The 19,234-nt window shown below is 40.0% G+C and overlaps 2 protein-coding genes across 6 annotated transcripts in view; both read left to right on the forward strand.

Annotated features, from left to right (window-relative positions):
• The first annotated feature begins 113 nt into the window (after window positions 1–113).
• Window positions 114–3,421, forward strand: LOC137198786 (oocyte zinc finger protein XlCOF22-like). 2 transcript variants are annotated; one of them, XM_067612739.1, is made up of 5 exons: window positions 114–209; window positions 710–847; window positions 1,013–1,128; window positions 1,950–2,093; window positions 2,180–3,421. In XM_067612739.1, exons 2-5 carry the CDS (start codon window positions 748–750, stop codon window positions 2,870–2,872), a joined length of 1,053 nt encoding a protein of 350 aa, XP_067468840.1. In that variant the 5' UTR covers window positions 114–209; window positions 710–747; the 3' UTR covers window positions 2,873–3,421. The 2 variants fall into 2 exon arrangements, with proteins under 2 accessions (XP_067468840.1, XP_067468841.1); XM_067612740.1 differs by lacking the exon at window positions 114–209 and adding an exon at window positions 224–325.
• Window positions 3,422–4,688: 1,267 nt separating this feature from the next.
• kmt2ba (lysine (K)-specific methyltransferase 2Ba) overlaps window positions 4,689–19,234 on the forward strand; it is a 30,647-nt gene continuing 16,101 nt past the window's right edge. For 3 of the 4 annotated variants that reach the window (XM_067612733.1, XM_067612736.1, XM_067612737.1), the window contains exons 1-9: window positions 4,689–5,054; window positions 8,629–10,099; window positions 10,896–11,056; window positions 11,549–11,635; window positions 12,018–12,174; window positions 13,889–14,159; window positions 14,868–14,929; window positions 15,036–15,278; window positions 16,053–16,162. In XM_067612733.1, the coding sequence (XP_067468834.1) occupies window positions 4,776–5,054; window positions 8,629–10,099; window positions 10,896–11,056; window positions 11,549–11,635; window positions 12,018–12,174; window positions 13,889–14,159; window positions 14,868–14,929; window positions 15,036–15,278; window positions 16,053–16,162 (2,841 nt within the window). In that variant the 5' untranslated portion in view covers window positions 4,689–4,775. The remainder of the gene's footprint in view (window positions 5,055–8,628; window positions 10,100–10,895; window positions 11,057–11,548; window positions 11,636–12,017; window positions 12,175–13,888; window positions 14,160–14,867; window positions 14,930–15,035; window positions 15,279–16,052; window positions 16,163–19,234) is intronic. The other variant, XM_067612735.1, reaches the window with a different exon arrangement.

Genomic DNA, 19,234 nt, shown 5'->3' on the forward strand with positions numbered 1-19,234 from the left:
AGTTATCGTTAATATTTAGAGCTTTTATGATAGAAACACTGCAAGCTAAGATGCCACTGTACAAACAATACAATGAACGGTACTGTCCAGACAAAGGGACAAAACAGCGTTGTTCTGTAATCTCGCGTGATCGGCGCGATACTTTCCCGTGTCACGTGATGTGGGCAGAAACGCTCTCCGCGACTTCACCTTAGTGGACGATTCAAACGGTAAGAAACTGATGTATTTTTGAATTGTTTACAAAGACTCAAGTCAAAATTAATCGTAAATCCCTCCACCGACGCTGCCTTGAAGTGCACAAGTACCTAGCGAAACGAAACACAAGGCAACACATATTGTAATATTTTAACATAGACGCGTTGCTTTTAGTTGTAGCGATGCATGTCGACCACTGTCTGTTGCCTCCATCCTTCTGTTAGCTAGGCCTAGCGTTAGCTGTTTTGTCTTTATTTAGTAATTAGTCTGCCCGAAGTATTCAAAACTCCCCCCTATCCCAGGACTTGCATGTATTTTTTGCAGTCTCACTTAGCTTTCAATCAGCCCGATCTCCTACATTAATTAATTTATCTGAGACATCCTGATGCCTCGTAGGCGGGTCAATTTAACGCTAGCACCTCTGCAGCTGTGTAGCTGTGTCTGCTTTAAGGACGGGGGTTAAAATAAAAAAAGATTTGTGTGCATTCATCAGCCTTGTGTTCCTATGTTGCAGCTCCATGTGTGTGGTGGTGTGTGTGTGAAAGCATCAGCATGGAAATGTTGAAGATAGAGAAAGTCGTTGTTGGGAGTGATATGATGTCCACTGCAGCAGAGATCAAGTCTGAGCCCGTCATCACCCCCGTGCAGTCCTGTAAGCACCTAGCTAACATTTATATGCAAAGTTCAGACATGATATGCTGTAATTCTAACAGTCTCATTTTATCACAGAAGACATGATGCGTGCAGTTATATCAATCTACTATTATATTGTATCTTGTTGTATCATCACAAAACTTGCCATCTCTTTGTGATGCAGATCAGCATGAGAGTCTACAGTGTTTTCAATGCTTCATCACCTTCTGTAACTCCAAAGCCAAGGAGAGGCACATGAGGAAGAGTCATCGGGAGCAGTACAAACAGCAGCTGCAGCAGGTAAAATAAATAAGACTACAAAAAAATGCCATGCAGGTTTTATAGTAAAACAAACTCGCCGATGCATCATGCATTTAATATCTGTGAACAGTGAATTAAAACTGCAGCGTTATAATATCTGGATTAGAGGCTGCTAAATGCTGCATTTGTGTGTATAATATTGATATTTGAGTCAGTCAAACCAAATCAGATATGTATTTGCCAGTATTTATTATTAACGTATAACATAAACATTCACCAAGATATGTACTGTGTGGGACATTTTTTACGATGGAAACACTTTTTAGTGTTCTCTGTTGAATAAATTATGTAACACTAATTTTAAATCACCTCAAAAAAATCTGGCATTTCTGTACTGCAATTTCTTCTGATTATTGGTTGGCATAAATGCAGGTACCACTATTTCTGTGATAAGTTGGGGTACAACTGATACTTTGATTTTGATATAACACTAAAGAAATCTGCCTGAATTTTAACTAATCGTTTATACAAAATAAGAATTGCATGAGGCATTCATTCATTGTCAAGAATATGTAATGTTAGGAATCTATCAATACTACAAATCTTATTCATTAATATTGTTTATTGGTATCTATATGTATGTATCAACCTGTATTGGCTGTGTTTGTTTGAGTCTTTTTGTAAATAAATTAATATAATTTAGGGATGGAAATGGAAATGCTTGTACTTAGGAGTAATTTGGTAGCTAAGAAAAATAACCTTTTAATGTGAGATTTTCACCTTTCACAAAAATGTGTGTATAAAGTCTTGCCTTGGGATTTCATTAATTTTAAACACTGTTTTTGCTCATAATACTGCAGACTGATACACTCTTCACATGCTACAAGTGTGACAAGTGCTTCTCCTCCTCTGAGGAGCTCAGCCAGCACCAGGCCTCCCACAGCACAGAGGAGAAGCCCTTCTGCTGCCCTTATTGCCAGCAAAGCTTCTTTACTTTCACTGAGGTAAGAACACAGCAGGTAGCGTACTTTTCTTGGAAACTGATAAAATGATTGTTTCTTGTCCGTGCTGATTGTTCCATCTTTTGCAGTTGACAAAACACAGACGACATCAATGCATAGAGCGACGGTGTCCCTGTAGAGACTGCGGTGCCTTGTTCCCCAGTCCTTCGCGACTTCGCAACCATCGTATCGCAGTGCACCCCCAGCGCCCGATAGTGGCTGAAGACATCAACACCTACCAATGTTGCAAATGTAGTAGTGGTTTCCAGACGGAAGAAGAGCTCTTGCAGCACCAGGAGAAATTTGCTAATAGTCAAAACTGTGACGTTAAGCCGCCAGCCAAAAAACGTGGCCGTAAACCCAAGAACGCAGCTGAGATAGGGATGGTTAACAGCAAGAAGATCAAACAAGAAGAAGCAGAAGAGGAATTTAAAGGATACAGTGATTCTCTGACAGAGGGATACACCCCCAATGAGGCTCAACCGGAGCTCAAGATCCCTTGTCCTGAAGCAAATTGTGACCTCATATTCCCTTCTGTTGCTTCCCTGCGGGTACACAAGAAGGAGAAACATGGGTCTACCTTGCCCCCTCAGAAGGCTCATGCATGCACAGAATGTGATGAAAGCTACGCTCGGCCTGACCAGCTCAAAGCACACATGGCCAGAGCTCACCGCCCTGGATACACCTGCCCTACCTGTGGAAAGAGCTTTGTGCGAGAAAGCGCCTTAAAGGTCCACCAGAATACCCACACTGAGGGAGAGGAGGTGGCAGAAAAAAGATAATATATGTGGAAAAGCCTGCATCTTCATCCTACATCATCCAGTTAAATGATTCTCAGACTTATATTCTGCTTAGTGTGGGAAAAAGATTTTTATGTGAATAATTTAGGGTGAGAGTTTTTGTAAGCAAGGTTATGCCACACAGTATGGAGGTTGTTTTTGGAACACTGTCTTTAAAATTGCTCTTAGAAAGACATCTTACACTTGTGAATAAAACTCTGTAACAGTCTGTACATATTTATGGCCACTATGAGCTCATGTCACAAAGCCCTTTTGCTGTCCATATTACCTCTATTGTACTGGAAATGTTTTATATTCATTGTAGAATAACTAGCTAATTCTCCTGCACGTGGGGGAATGTTTTATATTTAACTGTTGCATTTTATTTTCAGGAAAATAAAAGTGACAATTATGAGGAGAAAAACATAATGAAATCCAAAATCAGATAAATGGGCCAATGTATAGGATTCTGAACTATGGGACTTCAATGATGTAATCTCGGGGTCTAATTTTTCTCTTTTCAAAAATAAATAATTGTTGCATTAAACAGTACTTACATTTCTGTGGTTTTTGTCAGTCACTTTGTGTGTGAATGGATGATTGAGAGGCAAACTGTAAAGCACTTTATCTGCTAATGCGGTGCAGCCCATTAACCAGTACAGCCAGTAGTAGGTGGAGTAGAGACAATTTTCAGTTTGTTTTAACCTTACTGGAAAATTTTAAGTGTTTTCAGAAGTGCAATTAAAACGTTTAATTGTGTATATACTTTTGCTTTCATATAATCATTTTCCAGTGTAACCAGTATTAGGTGGAGTAGAGACAATTTTCAGTTTCTGTATTAACCTTACAAGAAGATTTTAAGAGTTTTCAGAAGTACAATTAGAACATTTAATTGTGTATATACTTTTGTTTTCATGTAATCTTGGAGAGTTTTAACATGTATGGAAGCAAATGAATAGCTGCTATTGCTTGAAAACCTAAAAATAAAATTAATACGTAATGTTTAAATACCATAAGCTTGAAATATTTTTCTCCGAAAACCATATATCTGAATTTATGGGGTTTTGGATTGTTATCATTAGATACGTACAGTACAGGTACGTTTCTAAAAGGTCATTTCACCGATGTACTTAATTTAAGTGTTTTTTAGGGTACATAAATTCAGATAGGAAAATGTCCAATAAAATTAAATTATATATATTTATTCAGTTGCATAAATGTAGGTACCAAAGATAAACAATTAGGGCTTATCTTCATTATTGATTAATCTGTTGATTATTTTCTTGATTAATTGATTAGTTGTTCAGTCTATAAAAAATGGTGAGATGACGTCCTCAAATGACTTTTGGGTACACCAACAGTCCACAACTCAAAGATACTTGGTTTATTGGTAATTAATGTGTCTGAATAATTGATACTTTATATGGTCGTGCCTTGTGTATATTTCTGAAGATTGTTGTCTCATTATTTTGTGTAAATTGTAGGTACACTGAGAGCCATTAAACCGGAGTCAAATTCCTTGTATGCGTAAACATACTTGGCCAATAAAGATGACTCTGATCATAGAAACGAGAAAATATTGCCATTTGAGAAGCTGGAACCAGAGAATTTGGATTTTTTTCTTCTTAAAGAATGACTCCAATTGATTAATCGATAATCAAAATAATTGGCAACTAATCGATTAATCTGCAAATCGTAGCAGTCCTATAAACATTCAAGGTCGAAGTAATTCGCTTACAAGACGTACATAGGCGAAGTCGTCCTGGGCGGCAGAAGTTCGTTTTCCCATGGTGCACCTGTCTTTCCTTTCTATCTCGCGCCTTTGCCTCGAAGGTCCATCTTGCTTCTGTCGTCGTTACCGTCACGGTCTGCCCGCGCGCCGTCGGTGTTGTTGTTGCAGTAAATAATGGCGGCATCGGGAGGCGGATTATCATCTCACGCTACCGTCGCCAGAGCTCGCTTCCCGGGCCGGCCGTGCACGGCTCGCAGCAGGCTGCGGTCGGAGAAACGTACCAGACGCGGAAGGCTGGGCTCTGACGACGGGGAGCTGGCTGCTGGAGGGCCGAGGCCCGTAAACATCGGCCTAGCGTTGAGTGAGGATCCGTCCCTGCTGCGTCTGCTCGGGGTGACGGAGAAGCACAGGCGGCAGCGAGATGCGGGCTTCGACTCCAGCGACAGCGAGGAGGTGAATAAACGAACCACATCATGTCAGCAAGATGGTTAACAAAAACATAACTAGACACTTAAATCCAGTTTGTTGACATTTTAAAGAGATTTGTTTGCATCTAACAAATAGTATTTAAGCTAACGTTAGCGCTAACTTAGCTTGTAAACTGACCCAAAATAGGCATTGTGGCTAGCCGCCTGCCTGCAGCTTTTGCCTCCGATTTCTTCATGGATGAATACTTTCAGTCTGATTGCCTCTGCAGACATTGTTGGTAGTTAAATATCTGTTATGAAATATCACCATATCAACGTTGTTAAGACACAGCAAGACCAGTGTCTGTCCAGCTGAGTTTGTTTGCATGAAAAAAGACGTTACGCGGAAAACTTTGGCGGTATGATAACAGTCGTGGGTGCGTTTTGTTTTTGTGGAAACCATGAAGATGTATGTCTGCTCATTCATTCCCCGACACATTCTGGTGAATGGAAGTTCCCCTTCTTGTGCGGATAGCAACACATATAATCGTGTCGTCGTTAAAACGTCGCGTTTTGCCAACTTTAGTATCTCACTCTCCACGTTGGAGCTGTCAGCTGACTGCTCCGGTGTTTTGAACGTCATCTTAACATGGGATGCAACGGGAAGGGAAACGTTACCCAGACGTTATAATCAGAAAGCTGAATTTTTGCAGCATATAATGAAAAATCAGGCTCAGTTTCTGTCTTGAACCTCATTTGCATAGTCTATGTGTCAAAACGTGAATCACTGTCTACATGTACGTTTGTTTCCCTTTTTTTAAGGCTGAGCTTTTTCGACTTTTTAATTGGACTTTGCTCGATAGATCTAATTCAAAGACAGGTCACGCTTCCCTTGACGATAATGCTTTGCAGCCAAATTTCTTTAGGCAAATTCAAACTGCCTGCACAGGCGTTTGACACAAATAATATACAATTGTTTAGTTTCATTCAGTCTGCAGTTATGATTTGTGGTTTTGCTTGTAATCAAGTCTTGTTAAATGTCACATATGAGGGGGTTTTCTATGCTCTGATGATTAAATCTTCAGTATGAGAGATGTTGGCTAGTTATAATAACACATCACTTTTACAGTTTGTTGTTCAACATTGTTTGAAGCCAAGAAATGCAGTCAAAAAATCAAGGTGTTTAAAATAGTCTGTGTACTGTGGAATTAAACACCTCACGTTACGAGTGATTGCTATTAGAGCTGCAACGATAAGTTGATAAATTGATTACTTGCCAACTATTAAATTAATTGGGAACTATTTTGATAATCATTTTGAGTAATTTTTTAAAGAAAATCTTCTGATTCCAGCTTCTCAAATGTGAATAATTTCTGGTTTCTTTTGTCTTCTATGACAGTAAACAGAATATCTTTAGATTGTGGACTGTTGTGGACATTTTCTGACATCTTATGGGCCAAGCAACTAATCGAGTAATAGAAGAAATAATCATTTTGTTGCAGCACTAATTGCTATTCCATAAGATGAGGATGCTCTGGCCTGAACACAGCTCGCGACAGTTTCTGGTCACTACTGAAATAATTCATAATGAGACATGGGTATTACCCTATAAGTGGAAAGCACCCATATCTCCCACATGCACATGCTCATATTTTAATAATTTCTTCATATAAGTCGTAAGCGTGTTTAATATCATTTACTTCTTAGGTGGTCCCATGGTAACCCAGGTCAGACAGGATGGTGATTATTATAATGCCAAATTGGATCTAATCACATTATTTAATCTCCAGAGCAGGGGCTTTAGTGTGACATCAGTCAGACCTCACTGATGCAATCCCTTTAGAGTGGACTGTAACTGAGTCACATGGCTCATGCTAAAGCTTGTTGTGGGTACTCGGACTGGAGTGCCACACATCAGGTAGTGCCACGCACTCACCTGCTCTGCAGTGCCGCAGAATAGATTTCATTAAAAGAGTTTCATCGCTGTTAAATTTGTGGAGTTGTTATTTTGGACGTAAAGATGGATGTGAGTCATTAGAAATCAGGTTGAAGTGTGCTTTTGATCCACTGTAGTGTGCAGTGTTTGCATCTGAGAAAGGTGCTTGAATTGAAGGGTGCTGGAAGCTGATTGTGTTTCAGAGGTTCCACTTAAACTTTGGCTGTAGTGGAGTTTGAATGATACTTGGTGACATTAAAAATTCACTAGTTTAGAGGAGAATTAGGCTTAATGCACTGTTGTTTTTTTTATTTCATGAAAGCTTAAGTGCTACACCCCTGGCTGATTACAGAGAAAATATTGTAATATATTTGACTAGAAATTAGACACACGCGACAGGATTCACAGGTTAGAAAATCTGCTGAGTTATTTCTTGTAGTTAACGCACAGATTGAAACCAAAATCTGATTCATTTGTTGCCGCTCCTCAGCAGTCTACTGATGCAACACTGGAGTAAGAGTGGAGGGCTGTGGTGGTGCCGACCCATAGTTTCAGTCGGGGCGATACCTCATAATTCAATGTTAAATTTCTCAGAATGAGTTGGATTATTTTTTGAGTCATGAGGAGTAATAATGCTAGCAGTAACTTGTGTGAAGTTTAAGATAAACTGCATAGACATCTGCTGTGCTTCAGTGTGTAACTATGAAGAAGGTGACAGCTTTGTGGCAGTGACACTCACAGCTCACTCAGCATATAATTGTTTCATTGTCTTCATTGTACTTTCACACCTGGAGCCATATTCATAAAGTTCATCAGTGCTGCAAACTGCATTTTTCTAGTTTCCAAGTGGTAGATTGTTTGGATCTGTTGGTGGAATTTAATGGATTCTTATTTAATACTTACCTGGCATCTAAATGCATTTTTAAAGTATCGTATTTTCCCAAAACACTGACATGACGAGGGCCATTACCTGCAGCAGGTGTGAGTAGGTGCTCTGGATACTTGTAACCCCTCACCGACGTAGGAGCTAGTTTTATAGTTAAAATCCTGTGTGTATCACTCTAAAAAATTTGCTTGTTGATGTTAAAACGCCTCACAGCACATCTACGTAAGAGGCTTTTTCAATCCCACTTGCATCTAATGGAACAGCTACAATTATTATCTGTTTTAATCAATACAGAAGTCAACAAAGGTCATGTAATAGCTCATGTTTGCCTTACACTATATGTGCAAAGTCTTAATTTTCTTCTGTTTTAAACGCATAACTACAGTGAGTGTGTATTGGGCTTTAACTAATGATTATTTTCATTATCGATTAATCTGCAGATTATTTTTTTGATATTTGGATTAATCATTTTGTGTATAAATTGTCAGAAAATATTGAAAAATGTCACATTTTCCTTGGTGATGACCTCAAATGTTTTGTTTTGTACAACCAACAGTCCAAAACCCAAAGGTATTCAGTTTACACTAATATAAAATAAAGAAAAGCAGCAAATCTTTACATTGGAGGAGCTTGAACCAAATTACTTTTGGCATTTTTACTTAAGAAATTTGACTTAAATGATTAATGGATTATCGAAATAGTTGCCTGTTAATTTCCGGTGATTGATTCATCAACTTATCATTGCAGCTCTTGTCCATTATAATCACTAAAAGGTTGTACTTTCTGTGTTTTCTCCAGGAAGAAGATTTCACTGGATTTGGGACCACAACAGTTCGTCCACAGAAATCTGCTACTAAGTCGTCGTCACTCAGCCAAGCAAAGCCTCCCCGAGCTTCAGAACATTCTCCAGCAGCAAAACCTCTCATTGGAAAAATTATACCCAAGACCCCAAAACCTGCTCTAATTGGGAAAATTGTACCAAGGGTCCCTAAAGAAGGCCAAGGTGTCAAAGAGAGCCAGGTAAAAGACAAAGAAATACCCAAGGTGGTCATTAAACTGCATGGCAAGCATGTTCCTCTCCCTGCAAATGCCTCAGGTAGACAGAGCAGTACAGACTCAGGCAGCACGCAAAACCAAACAGCCGCTACCTCAGCTAGGGGCACAAAGCAAGATAAGCTGGTGAGCACCCTGACTGCACTCAAGGGCAAAGAAAAAGCTTCCAAGGTCAAAGAACAAGGTGAGGTGTCAGAGGACTCAGAGACAGACCAAGCCCAGCCGCAGAGGTCTGTGAAACCGATGAAGGGTTTTCGACTCGGGCAAACCAGACGCACATCTCCAGCTGTCACACTGTCGTTCACATCGTTTCACAGGCGGCAGAGGAAGAGGATGGGGAAGGACATGGGTGCCTCTCCTGAGGTCGGAGCTGAGGCCGGTGCACAGAGCGGACATGAGGCAGCGATGCCCCTCGAGTGTAAAGCCACAGATTCCTCTGAGAAAAGAACACCCAAAAAATATCAACGCAAATCTTTGTTCGGGCACAGGCGAAAGACACCAAAAACTGTTCCGCTCATTAAAAGTCCTAAAATCGTTCGTAATCGCACTAGGCGTGTTTACTACACGTATGTACCAGAAACCATTCCAGCCACACGGACGCAGGACAGGAATGAGCAGCATCCGCACGGTGAGAATATCGCTCCATCTGAAGGAGAGCCAAGCTCGTTTTCTGAACAAGTCCAACAGAGCTCCAACAACTCCTCCACCCCTGTAATGAGCGCTCGGTCCTCTCGCGTCATCAAAGCCCCTAAGAGGTTCCTGGATGAGGAAATGATTCCCTTCCCAAAGGGTCCTCTGTCAACGTGGCTGAAGAGTCAACAGAGAGAGGACGAAAAACAGAGCGCATCATTTCATGAGTCAGGTTATGACGGCAACTCGTTACAGTCTGACAGCGACTCTGTTTCTATGGCTGACAGCCCATCTGCTCTGAGGTTCACATCGCAGCCCAGTCCGGGCACGAGCCACCTAGATATCTACAAGAACCTCAAGAAGCTGACCTTGAAACTGGCAGAGAAAAAGAGAGGCCAGTTTGACACTCAGGGGGATTATATGCATCTCGGGGATGGTTTGACCTCTCATGTCAGGAAGAGGCGGAGGTCAAAGCTCGTGATGGAGGAGATGGACTCCCCTGGTGTTGTGAGGAAACTAGCCGTGGTGGTGAACGCTGATGTGGAAGCACCATCGCATCTACCGCTAGGAGATACAGGCAAGAAAAGTAAGAATAATGTCTCCTTTTTCTGTAAATATTTGACTTTCTTGCTACTTAATTGTAACTGTGTTTTTATAAATGTCTGTTGTTGATTGGTCAGTAACATTTGCTTCTTTTTAGGGCTTCCATAAACAGTTATTTTCATTATAACTGCCTTATAGTTTTCAATTAATTGATTGGTGGTTTTGTCTATAAAATGTCAGAAAATAGTGAAAAATGCCCTTTATAGTTTGGCACAGCCCAAGTTGACATCTTCACATGTCTTGTTTTGTCTGACCAGCAAACCAAAACTCAAAGACATTCAGTTTAACATCACAGAAGACAAAGAAAATCATTTAAAAAAACTCACATTTGAGAAGCTGGAAGCAGTTTTGGTATTTTTGCTTTAAAAATGGCTAAAACAATTTTCTGTTGATCATCAAATTAATGACTAATTGTTGCAGCTGTACTTCTTTCATAAACACTCCTCTAAAAGTAGGGTTTTCACATCAGCAGAGACTTAATTTATGTAATTTTTAAGACGTTTTATCTTTTTTGTTTAGACAGAATCAGAAAGACATACTTGGGAATACCACAAATCTCAAGGGCTGATTAAAATGAAAGACATTTCTAACTAGGCGCCAAGAGCACTATGAAAAAATTTGAATATCTTGGAAGTTGCAAAGAGATGACCAAAATGAAGTGATTGCTTCACTGTATGGTTCTTATTGGTGTTTTCAGTAGAAACTCCTTCAATTACGAAGCATTTTGTTGTTCGTCGTCTAACTAAAGTTGTTTGATTCATGCTGTCCGGCACATGAAGCAGGAAGCACGGCTGGGGATGTCCGAGAGGCGTTAGAGGTCAGTGGTCCCAGTCATCGAATTGGTCTCAGTGGAGCTAATAAGAGGATGCTCCACCTGCTGAAGAAAGCCAAAGTTCAGCTCATCAAGATCGATCAGCAGAAACAGCTCAAGTTGTCACAGGTAATCAGTCCATGATGCATTGAAAAACCAAGTTACATGCACATTTGATTATTTCATAGTGTTTAAACTAGAAAAAAACAACTCCAAATATGAAAGAAATGTTCCTGAGCCTGATAAATATGAATGCACATTGTAAATAGTTAAGTTGCTATAATTTCACGCATGTATTTCTCCTTGTGGAAAAATAATCCTTAAATAGGGGACCAGTTTGTCTCCTGTTCTGTTTCTGTTTCCTGCCAAAACGTCCCAATTCATAGCTGGAATCAGCCAAAATCATCAACATCTTGTAAACAAATTATTCTGTGGCAAACCTGAGATTTTAAAATGTCTGGCAACTCTGAAAAGGCGACATGACAACACTTGTATTTTTTCTAACGTACTGTATATTGTAACTAACTTTGCTAATTACCTCAGAAGGCATAATGACATCATTATAAAGTAGCATCTCTTATATACAACCTTGGTTTTTTTTTTCTGTGTCTGGATCAATAGTTGGGCTCCAGAGAATCTCATGTGGCAGCAAGTGGAAGGAGGAGGAGGAGGAGAGTTGGCATATCTCCCAAAGATATTAGCCCTCAGGTAATGCTCTGAACTTGTAAATTTTGATTTTTTTTTTTTGTGTTTGTGTGTACATCTGTGTCGCATCTGTTTACTACATTTGTTATAATCATCTCTGGTTTGGTACTTACCTCAGTTACTCATAACAGGCTTGGGAGGAGTTCCTCTGTAACAGCCAGGTTACCTGTTTGTTTATGTGTTTGTTTGCACAGTATTTATGGGGGTTTATGTACAGGGGTGGAGTCATAAGAGTCCATTATAAACACACAAAGCAGTTAGAGGAAGTTACACTGCACTTTAGACTTTAACATGGTAACTGTCTGATACCGATATCATAATTAGAGACTAGATTTCACCCTAATTTTTAATTTATATCCAAATGTTTCGGTGTTTCCGTGTGCAGGAGCAGCCGCTGGGCGGTCCAAGGATCAAGCACGTCTGTCGGGCAGCAGCAGTAGCGTTGGGGCAGCCCCGTGCCATGGTGCCAGACGATATTCCTAGACTCAGCGCGCTGCCTCTTCACGAGCGAGAGGGCATCACCTTTTCCCCTGCAGCAGAAGGTAGAGTCCCTCTGCATGTGTTGTTTTTAAGCAGTAATGCATAAAATAACTCCCCTTTGCTTTACTTAGACCAGGGTAGGCCCCTAAATGTATTAATCACATTGCACAGTTCATGTACAAAGATTTGACTGACTTTTTACATTTTAAACAAGTGTAAGTCAACTTTAAGGCAGTTTTCAGTCAGAATTGAATCCAGTATTTTCCACTTTGTACAACAACCCATATAATTATTGTATAATTGTACTACCATTTCTATTTCATGGTAATTTGCTTGTAAGCTAAATTTAGCTTGCATATGTGTTTGGAAAAGTCAACTGTGTGTTTGTTCTCCTTGTGGATCAACAAAGTAAGACAAATACAAGGAGGAAGGCAGCGGAGTCACGTTTGTGATGACGTGAAGGATACAAACGGAGCCTGCTAACAGATGTGCTTTATGAAACGTATTCAGTGTGCAACAGGTTCCGTGTCTCCCTGCTTATCATGTGATATGAACACAATGACTTACAACACAAAGGAGGGACTCTAACTAAAGCACAAAGAGGACTGAATCGCTGTACTTGCCAGCTGTTGCTTATATATTGTTTGAGTTACTGTGACCAGGATAACCACATCATTCACTCAGTTATTGTCAAGAAAAATAGATCCACTTGGGTTTCTCACCGTGCTCTGGTAGGTTAATTATCTTTCAAGTATTACAGCAGCCTGTTGTTATCCAAAATGTTTCATTAGTGTTGCCCGGACTTAAAAATTTCTGCTTGGCAAGAAGAGCTCTGCTAATTTATTATAATGAAAATACTCACCAGCTAAAATATTTTTTAGAGACTTGCATAGTTAAGCTTCTGCAAACAAACAACCTTTTAAATAAAAGAATCTATGTAGTAAACAAGCACCTTTTTTTTTTTATTAGCTTTGGGCAAAATGAATCAGTTCCTCAGCTGCTGAGCAAAAAAAAGACTGCTTTGTTAGCTCAATGTAGTTGTAACTAAAATATTTGCCAGCAAAATATCTTTTGTCACACACAGATTAGCCACTGCTGTTGGAAAGCTTTACCCAACACTGGTCGAGTGAGCATCACTCAGTATGAGGTGAGGAAGTACTGTTTGACAAATAGACTCACTGCGCTGAAGTTCATCACATCTAGGGAAAACTTGACACAAAGTTATACCATTATTTTAATAATTTAAAATTATGACAAGTAATTTTTTGAAGTATTGGCTCAAGTAGCCAGTCGTTTTGTGCCAGCTGGCATTAAAATACTTCCACTGGAGGACTCGGGAGGTTGTCATTAAATTTCAAATCTATTTCTAGTCGTTTCTAATCCAAAATAAAATAAAAAACAGGTTTTGTAAGGGAGTTTCCACCAGCAATGGATTTGTCACAGATTCATCATGTGTTCGTCCAGTCACCCAACTCTCTCCAAGAATGACTCATAGATTTTCAACACTTCAGGCAGCAATTAGTAACCTGTAACTGTAGAAACCAGGCTTGCTTTTTTTTTTTTTTTTTGGAGACGAGAGCGGTAAAAATCAAGCATACGAGCGCCTCCAATCAATGTTGCCTCAGTTAGATCTGTGACGTCTCCAGCAGTGATTCTAAAAAGTTCTGGCATCCAGAGATGTCGCCCGCACATCACATGTACTTAATATTGTTTGATAATGTTTGTTGTGGCTTTTTTTTTTTTTTTTTACCCATCTTTTCTGCTCTGTGATTACAGACATCGCAGACGATGACGACGACATCGCCGATCAGGGCAGGGCTCAGTGGGTTGCCTCTCAGGAACACATCCAGCGGAGGAGGAGAGGCAGGAGGAAGGGCCACAGGTTCAGAAAAAGGAGCGTACTGAGTCAATACGCAGCCGGGGGTGTTCGGTCCCGGCGCTGTGGACGGTGCAAAGGCTGTTTGATAGAGGAGGACTGCGCAAAGTGTGTCAACTGCCTGGATAAACCCAAGTTCGGGGGGCCCAACACCAAGAGACAGTGTTGCATGTAAGTTAAACCAAACATAATTCAGGTTATTGTTTATTCGGAGACAGGCTGGTTGACAGGCTCATTAGCATTTCAAGCACACAACTGGTGAGTGTTTGACACGTTTTTAGGAAATGTTTGAAAGGCAACATCGACAATTCTTGCTAATTTGTGCAGATGGCCCACAAGAGGAGCTTTCAGTATAACTAAATCAACTTCTCAAATAAATATGAAATCTTAATTTTGTCCTACTTTGTCAGTGAATGTTTACTTTGGCTGTGCTGATATCTGACAAGTGAAGAAATGTCTCAACATTTATTTGCTTTCTTGTCGAGAGTTGGACAAAAAGATTGATGCTACTCTCGGTAGTCGTATGAGTACTACTCACTATACGGTAAATATGAAGCTACAGCCGAGCAGAACAAATCGTTTAGCTTGTGTGTTTGGAAGGAAGTACTGGCATAATTTACACTCTAGACTGATAAAACGAGTTTAGAGCGCTAAAGTGCTTGAGTAAGTGCTGTTTAATTTCTAGATTTAGCTCTTTTTTTTTTGTACGTGAAACATGAAAACACTTTTCATTTCTTTCCAGTAAAACATATCAATCAAAAACAATCCAGTTAATAAAGGCAAGTTGACTCTTACAGTTCAACACATTCATAGATGGGTACATGCGCAGTTAAACAAGAGCATGTCTTAAAAAACATTTTTCTCTTCTTCTGCCATCAGATACAAGAAGTGTGATCGGATTGAAAAGGCAAAGATTCAGCGCATTGTCCGACCGTTGAAAGGTATGTTACCAATTTCATTTGCAGTAATTAATATCTCCGGGTTAACAGGAACAAATTCAATTCATCAGCAACATTCATAATTAAACACAAAGCTCCTTTTTCTCAGTCCAGGCGAGGCGGTTCTCTGCCTCCGCGTCAAGCGGTGACAATGCAGACTGGGGGATTGGAGGGTCGGGCGAGGGATCGTCCTCCATGACGCCAAGAGTCAGGAAACAGTCCCTGCGCAACATCACACCACGCTCCTACAGCAGCCTGCTGAAGTCTGAATCTGAAGATGAAGAAGAATCGGAAGAGGAGAAGACTGATAAACCCACAGTCAAGCCAAATCTAGCTGCAGTTAGCAACCAAGGTAACCGAGGCTCTTTTTTTGTTTTGTTTTTGTGACTCAAACGTCTCAGTTTGTCTTGTCACCGTATTTCTTTCCCAGATAGATTGATTGATTTGAAGGTGACTTGAAGCTAACAGGTGTTCATTTCAGAGTGTTGTTGCTCGTTTGTAGAAGAATTCGACCTACATGAAGGGTTTCCCATAAAATCTCTCTTCAAACACCAAAGATAAAACTCACAAAAGGGAAATATCACAAAATGCCTCAACCAGCTGTAGTTTCAGGAGTTTTAATTTGCGATATGAGACCTATGATGCATGTCATTTAAAGGATAGCTTCACAGTTTTTCAAGTGTCTTAAAACAGTCAAGGACCTGTATGAACACTGAAATAGGTTTTCTTCGCTGTAATCATTCCTCGAAAAATTGTGAACCCGTCCTTTAACGCTCCCTGACAACACCAACGAGGTGTTAGATGACATGATGTTTTATAATTGAGTGATAAAGTCTTATTTTACCTACACTACACTCATCTGTGATTGGTACACCGTGTAACTGACAAACACCTTCTCTAAAATGTAACCAGGTGACATAATAAACATAAGTCTGCTCAAACCTATTCAGTAAATCACCTCAGACACTGTATAATAATTTAATTTTTAAGAAGAAAAGGCATCATTGAAAATGTAAAAAGAGCCCAGTGTCATGAATCTTTTATACAAAAAAAGGCAGTGTTCTCTTTGAAACCCTTCAGTAGATTTCAGAACTGTTGTCTTAGATTTATTTTTGTTCATTTGGAGATCTTCCTACTCAAGATGGTGGATCAGTGCCAGATGACCCTCCCCCAGAGGCGGTGAAACATCGTCGGCCGTTCTCCAGAGGAGCTGGGAGCAGACCCCGAGCTTACAAGGTAATGACATAATGAAGATTTTAGCTCTCGCCTCTCAGTGTATGACCTAATAAAGCCTGGGTGGAATTGTATATTTGGAAAATGGTTATTGCTTATCGGTAGTCTGCTTATTCTCCACATCAGTGATTTTAATTCGAAAAAAAATATACAATAAGCTGTGTTTAATTAATGTGTATCTTAAACAAAAAAATCAGTTTAACTTTAAAGTAATTGTCAGTTTGAGACAACAAACAGCAATAATTATTTCCAAATCATACTTTTCCCAGGTCTGCATCATCTTAACATCTTTTGTAAAATTAAGCCTAATCTTCTGTCTCTGTTTTTAAGTTTCTTCTTCACATTAATCACCTTGCATGTACTTAAACTGTTTCTATAAATTATAGATAAATTAAGATGCGTCCATGGATAAAATGCAGCATGTTTTTTTTTTTTTTTTCATGTGAGTGTGTAGGAGCACAATACCTCTTCAGTTTTCTGTCTTCTTTGGTGTTTTCACGCTTTTGCCTAACTTGTTTTGTGGTCATGAGAACTCTGGCTCAGGTTTTGAAATGTAAACTGTAACTTCATATTTTAACTGGAAGGGAAAACTGAGGACGTGTTATAATTTTACATTTATCTTCCTGGAGTCTCTGCTGGTTTTCAACCTCATGATGATGACAAGACTACAGGAAGTCACTGCACCCGACCAAAACAATTGTTTCAGCATATAACTCTCCATAAAACCCCAATTTGTCATTTTTTTCATCCCGTTTGTCTACAGATTTCATCTAACATCTAAAAAAGCAAATTTAACACAAAATTTTGAACTGGTCCTTCAAATTAGTAACAATCACTGACAAAGTAAAAGATTAACTAGTGATTCTGTGTTCAGTTTTATTCAGAAGAAAAGGCAGCATCCGCTTTAACACCACTGATTTTTTTTTTTCATTTTAATGTTGAGAAGCTGTTTGTTGTGTTATTACTTGACCTTCGATGCAAGCATCATTGTTGGCTGTGACTCTTTGCTTCTGCTTATTCTCACTGGCATGTACATTTGACCTCTTAAAACACAATCTAATCAAGCAAACTTGTGAATTTGGAGCAGTTTGCTTGATCACTATGAAAGTCTTGACATATTTTTCTGTAGGTGCTCATTCACATTATTTTTTGCTTATTTATTTCACCTTGGATTCTGCAATGCTTCAATCATCAGACGTTCTCACATTGACATTTTTTCGTTTGGTAGACGCTTTTGTCCAAAGCGACATACAAATGAGGTACAATGCAAGCAGATCAAGGAGAAGGCTTCGAGATTAAATACCTCGACATTCAGTTCTACGTCTACAGGTGCCATAAGGTTGCAGGTAGTAACACATAAGTGCCTGGTAAATGATTTTTTTTTTCTTCAGCTAGAAAATATTAGATGAGTAAATACTTGAGCAGTGTTTGAAGATAAAAAGGGATTCTGCTGACTGAATCGAGTTTGGTAACTCGCTCCCTACAGAGTTTAAGTAGTCAAGGATAAATGAGAGACAACCACTGCCTGTACAAGGAAGTGAGCAACGTACCCAGACCGGATTGTTCAGATGTTATGAAATGCGAAGAGACACGGCCGAGTGATAGATGTATTATGCTCGGTGGAAGTTATTTGGTCATCAATCATAAATGCCCAGATGTCTTGCAGAGATTATTGGAGAGTGCAAGGCGGAGTTGAGCTGGGTGCTAACATTGTGCTGAACAGAGGGACTGGATGGGATCACCGGGAGTTCAGTTTTTTTGAGAGACTGAGTTGAAAGTTGCTTTCCACCATCAGTTTTGAGATATTATTGAGGCAAGCTAAGAGTTGGGCTTCCTAATTATCCCTGTAAGACTAAGAAAAGTAAATATCTCCATATTTAATAGGGCTGTAGTCTCCTGGTCGATTAGTTAGTCGATATGCTCTCATCCGACCAAATTCAATTTCTTAAGGAGAGAAGTGCTACATTAGTAGCCTTCCAGGATTAATCCATTATTTCCTGCGGCGGGAGGGACAGACTAACAAATTACCTGTATATTAAAAACACCCCCGTTGTTTTCACAACTTCGAACTCGCCCAGCCTAATGGAGACTGCTGGGTCTAACTGTACTCAATGTTTACTGAGCGTTAACTGAACGTACTGACTGTTTACTGAATCAGTGTTTTTCCTGTAATTATAACGAGAACCCCCGCCAGGCCAAAAAAATATGTTTTAAAGCCAAAAATAGAACCAAATATCCATTTAATCGGAAATCAATAGCGTTTGGGAGCCTCTGTGCAGCGCTGTTCCGATATCTGAGTCAACCTCTGTGTCGTTGCCTGGGAAACTCTTGGTAGCGTAGCTCTGTTAAGGAATACGGCATTTCGTAATATGTTTCCGTAGCGAGTGGGGAAAGAGTGATGGGCAGGAAAGTGACGGTGGATGCGAGCGGAGCAGAGGAAAAGGTTAGAAGAAAGTTGTCAGTCCGGCAGTAAATGTACAGACTACAGTGTGTCAGTTAATAAATGCTACAGCTTCTCAAGACCAAGAAAAGTCACGTCTGTTATCCCCCCCCAAGCAACTAATCGATTAGTTGAAGGTTATGTGTGGTTTCAGTCGACCAAGATTTTCTTCGGTTGACTACAGCCCTAATATTTATGTGTAGACACCGCTTCCAAGTGTTGAATTGATCTTCATCTGTTTGTTGGTAGTGCTGGTTTTCTCAAGTTGTCACGCAGACATGCATACACCGGGGGAAAAAAAGGTTTGGGTAACAGGCAAAAATGGCAGAGGTTACAGTGGAAGCACGTGCCACAACCGCTAACCTCAACAACTACGTCAGTGCAGTTTGCTTGATGACCCGACATGTACATCTGTATATGTTAAACCTTTCCGTTCTCGGCATCGTCAGCTTTTGCCTTGATTGCATTCAGATGTATTTCTAGCTGTAGATTTTTCCACAGCAACCGCTACAGTGTAACGGTGCCTCAAGGATGAGAGCTCAGCAGAATGTAAACAGACATGGTTGTGGACAATATACAGTGGAGACCTGCAGTTAAGGAAACGTATACAACATGTTTACATCTATTTGGAGTAC

The sequence above is a fragment of the Thunnus thynnus genome, chromosome 15, assembly GCF_963924715.1.
Source record: "Thunnus thynnus chromosome 15, fThuThy2.1, whole genome shotgun sequence".
Taxonomy (NCBI): Eukaryota; Metazoa; Chordata; class Actinopteri; order Scombriformes; family Scombridae; genus Thunnus; species Thunnus thynnus.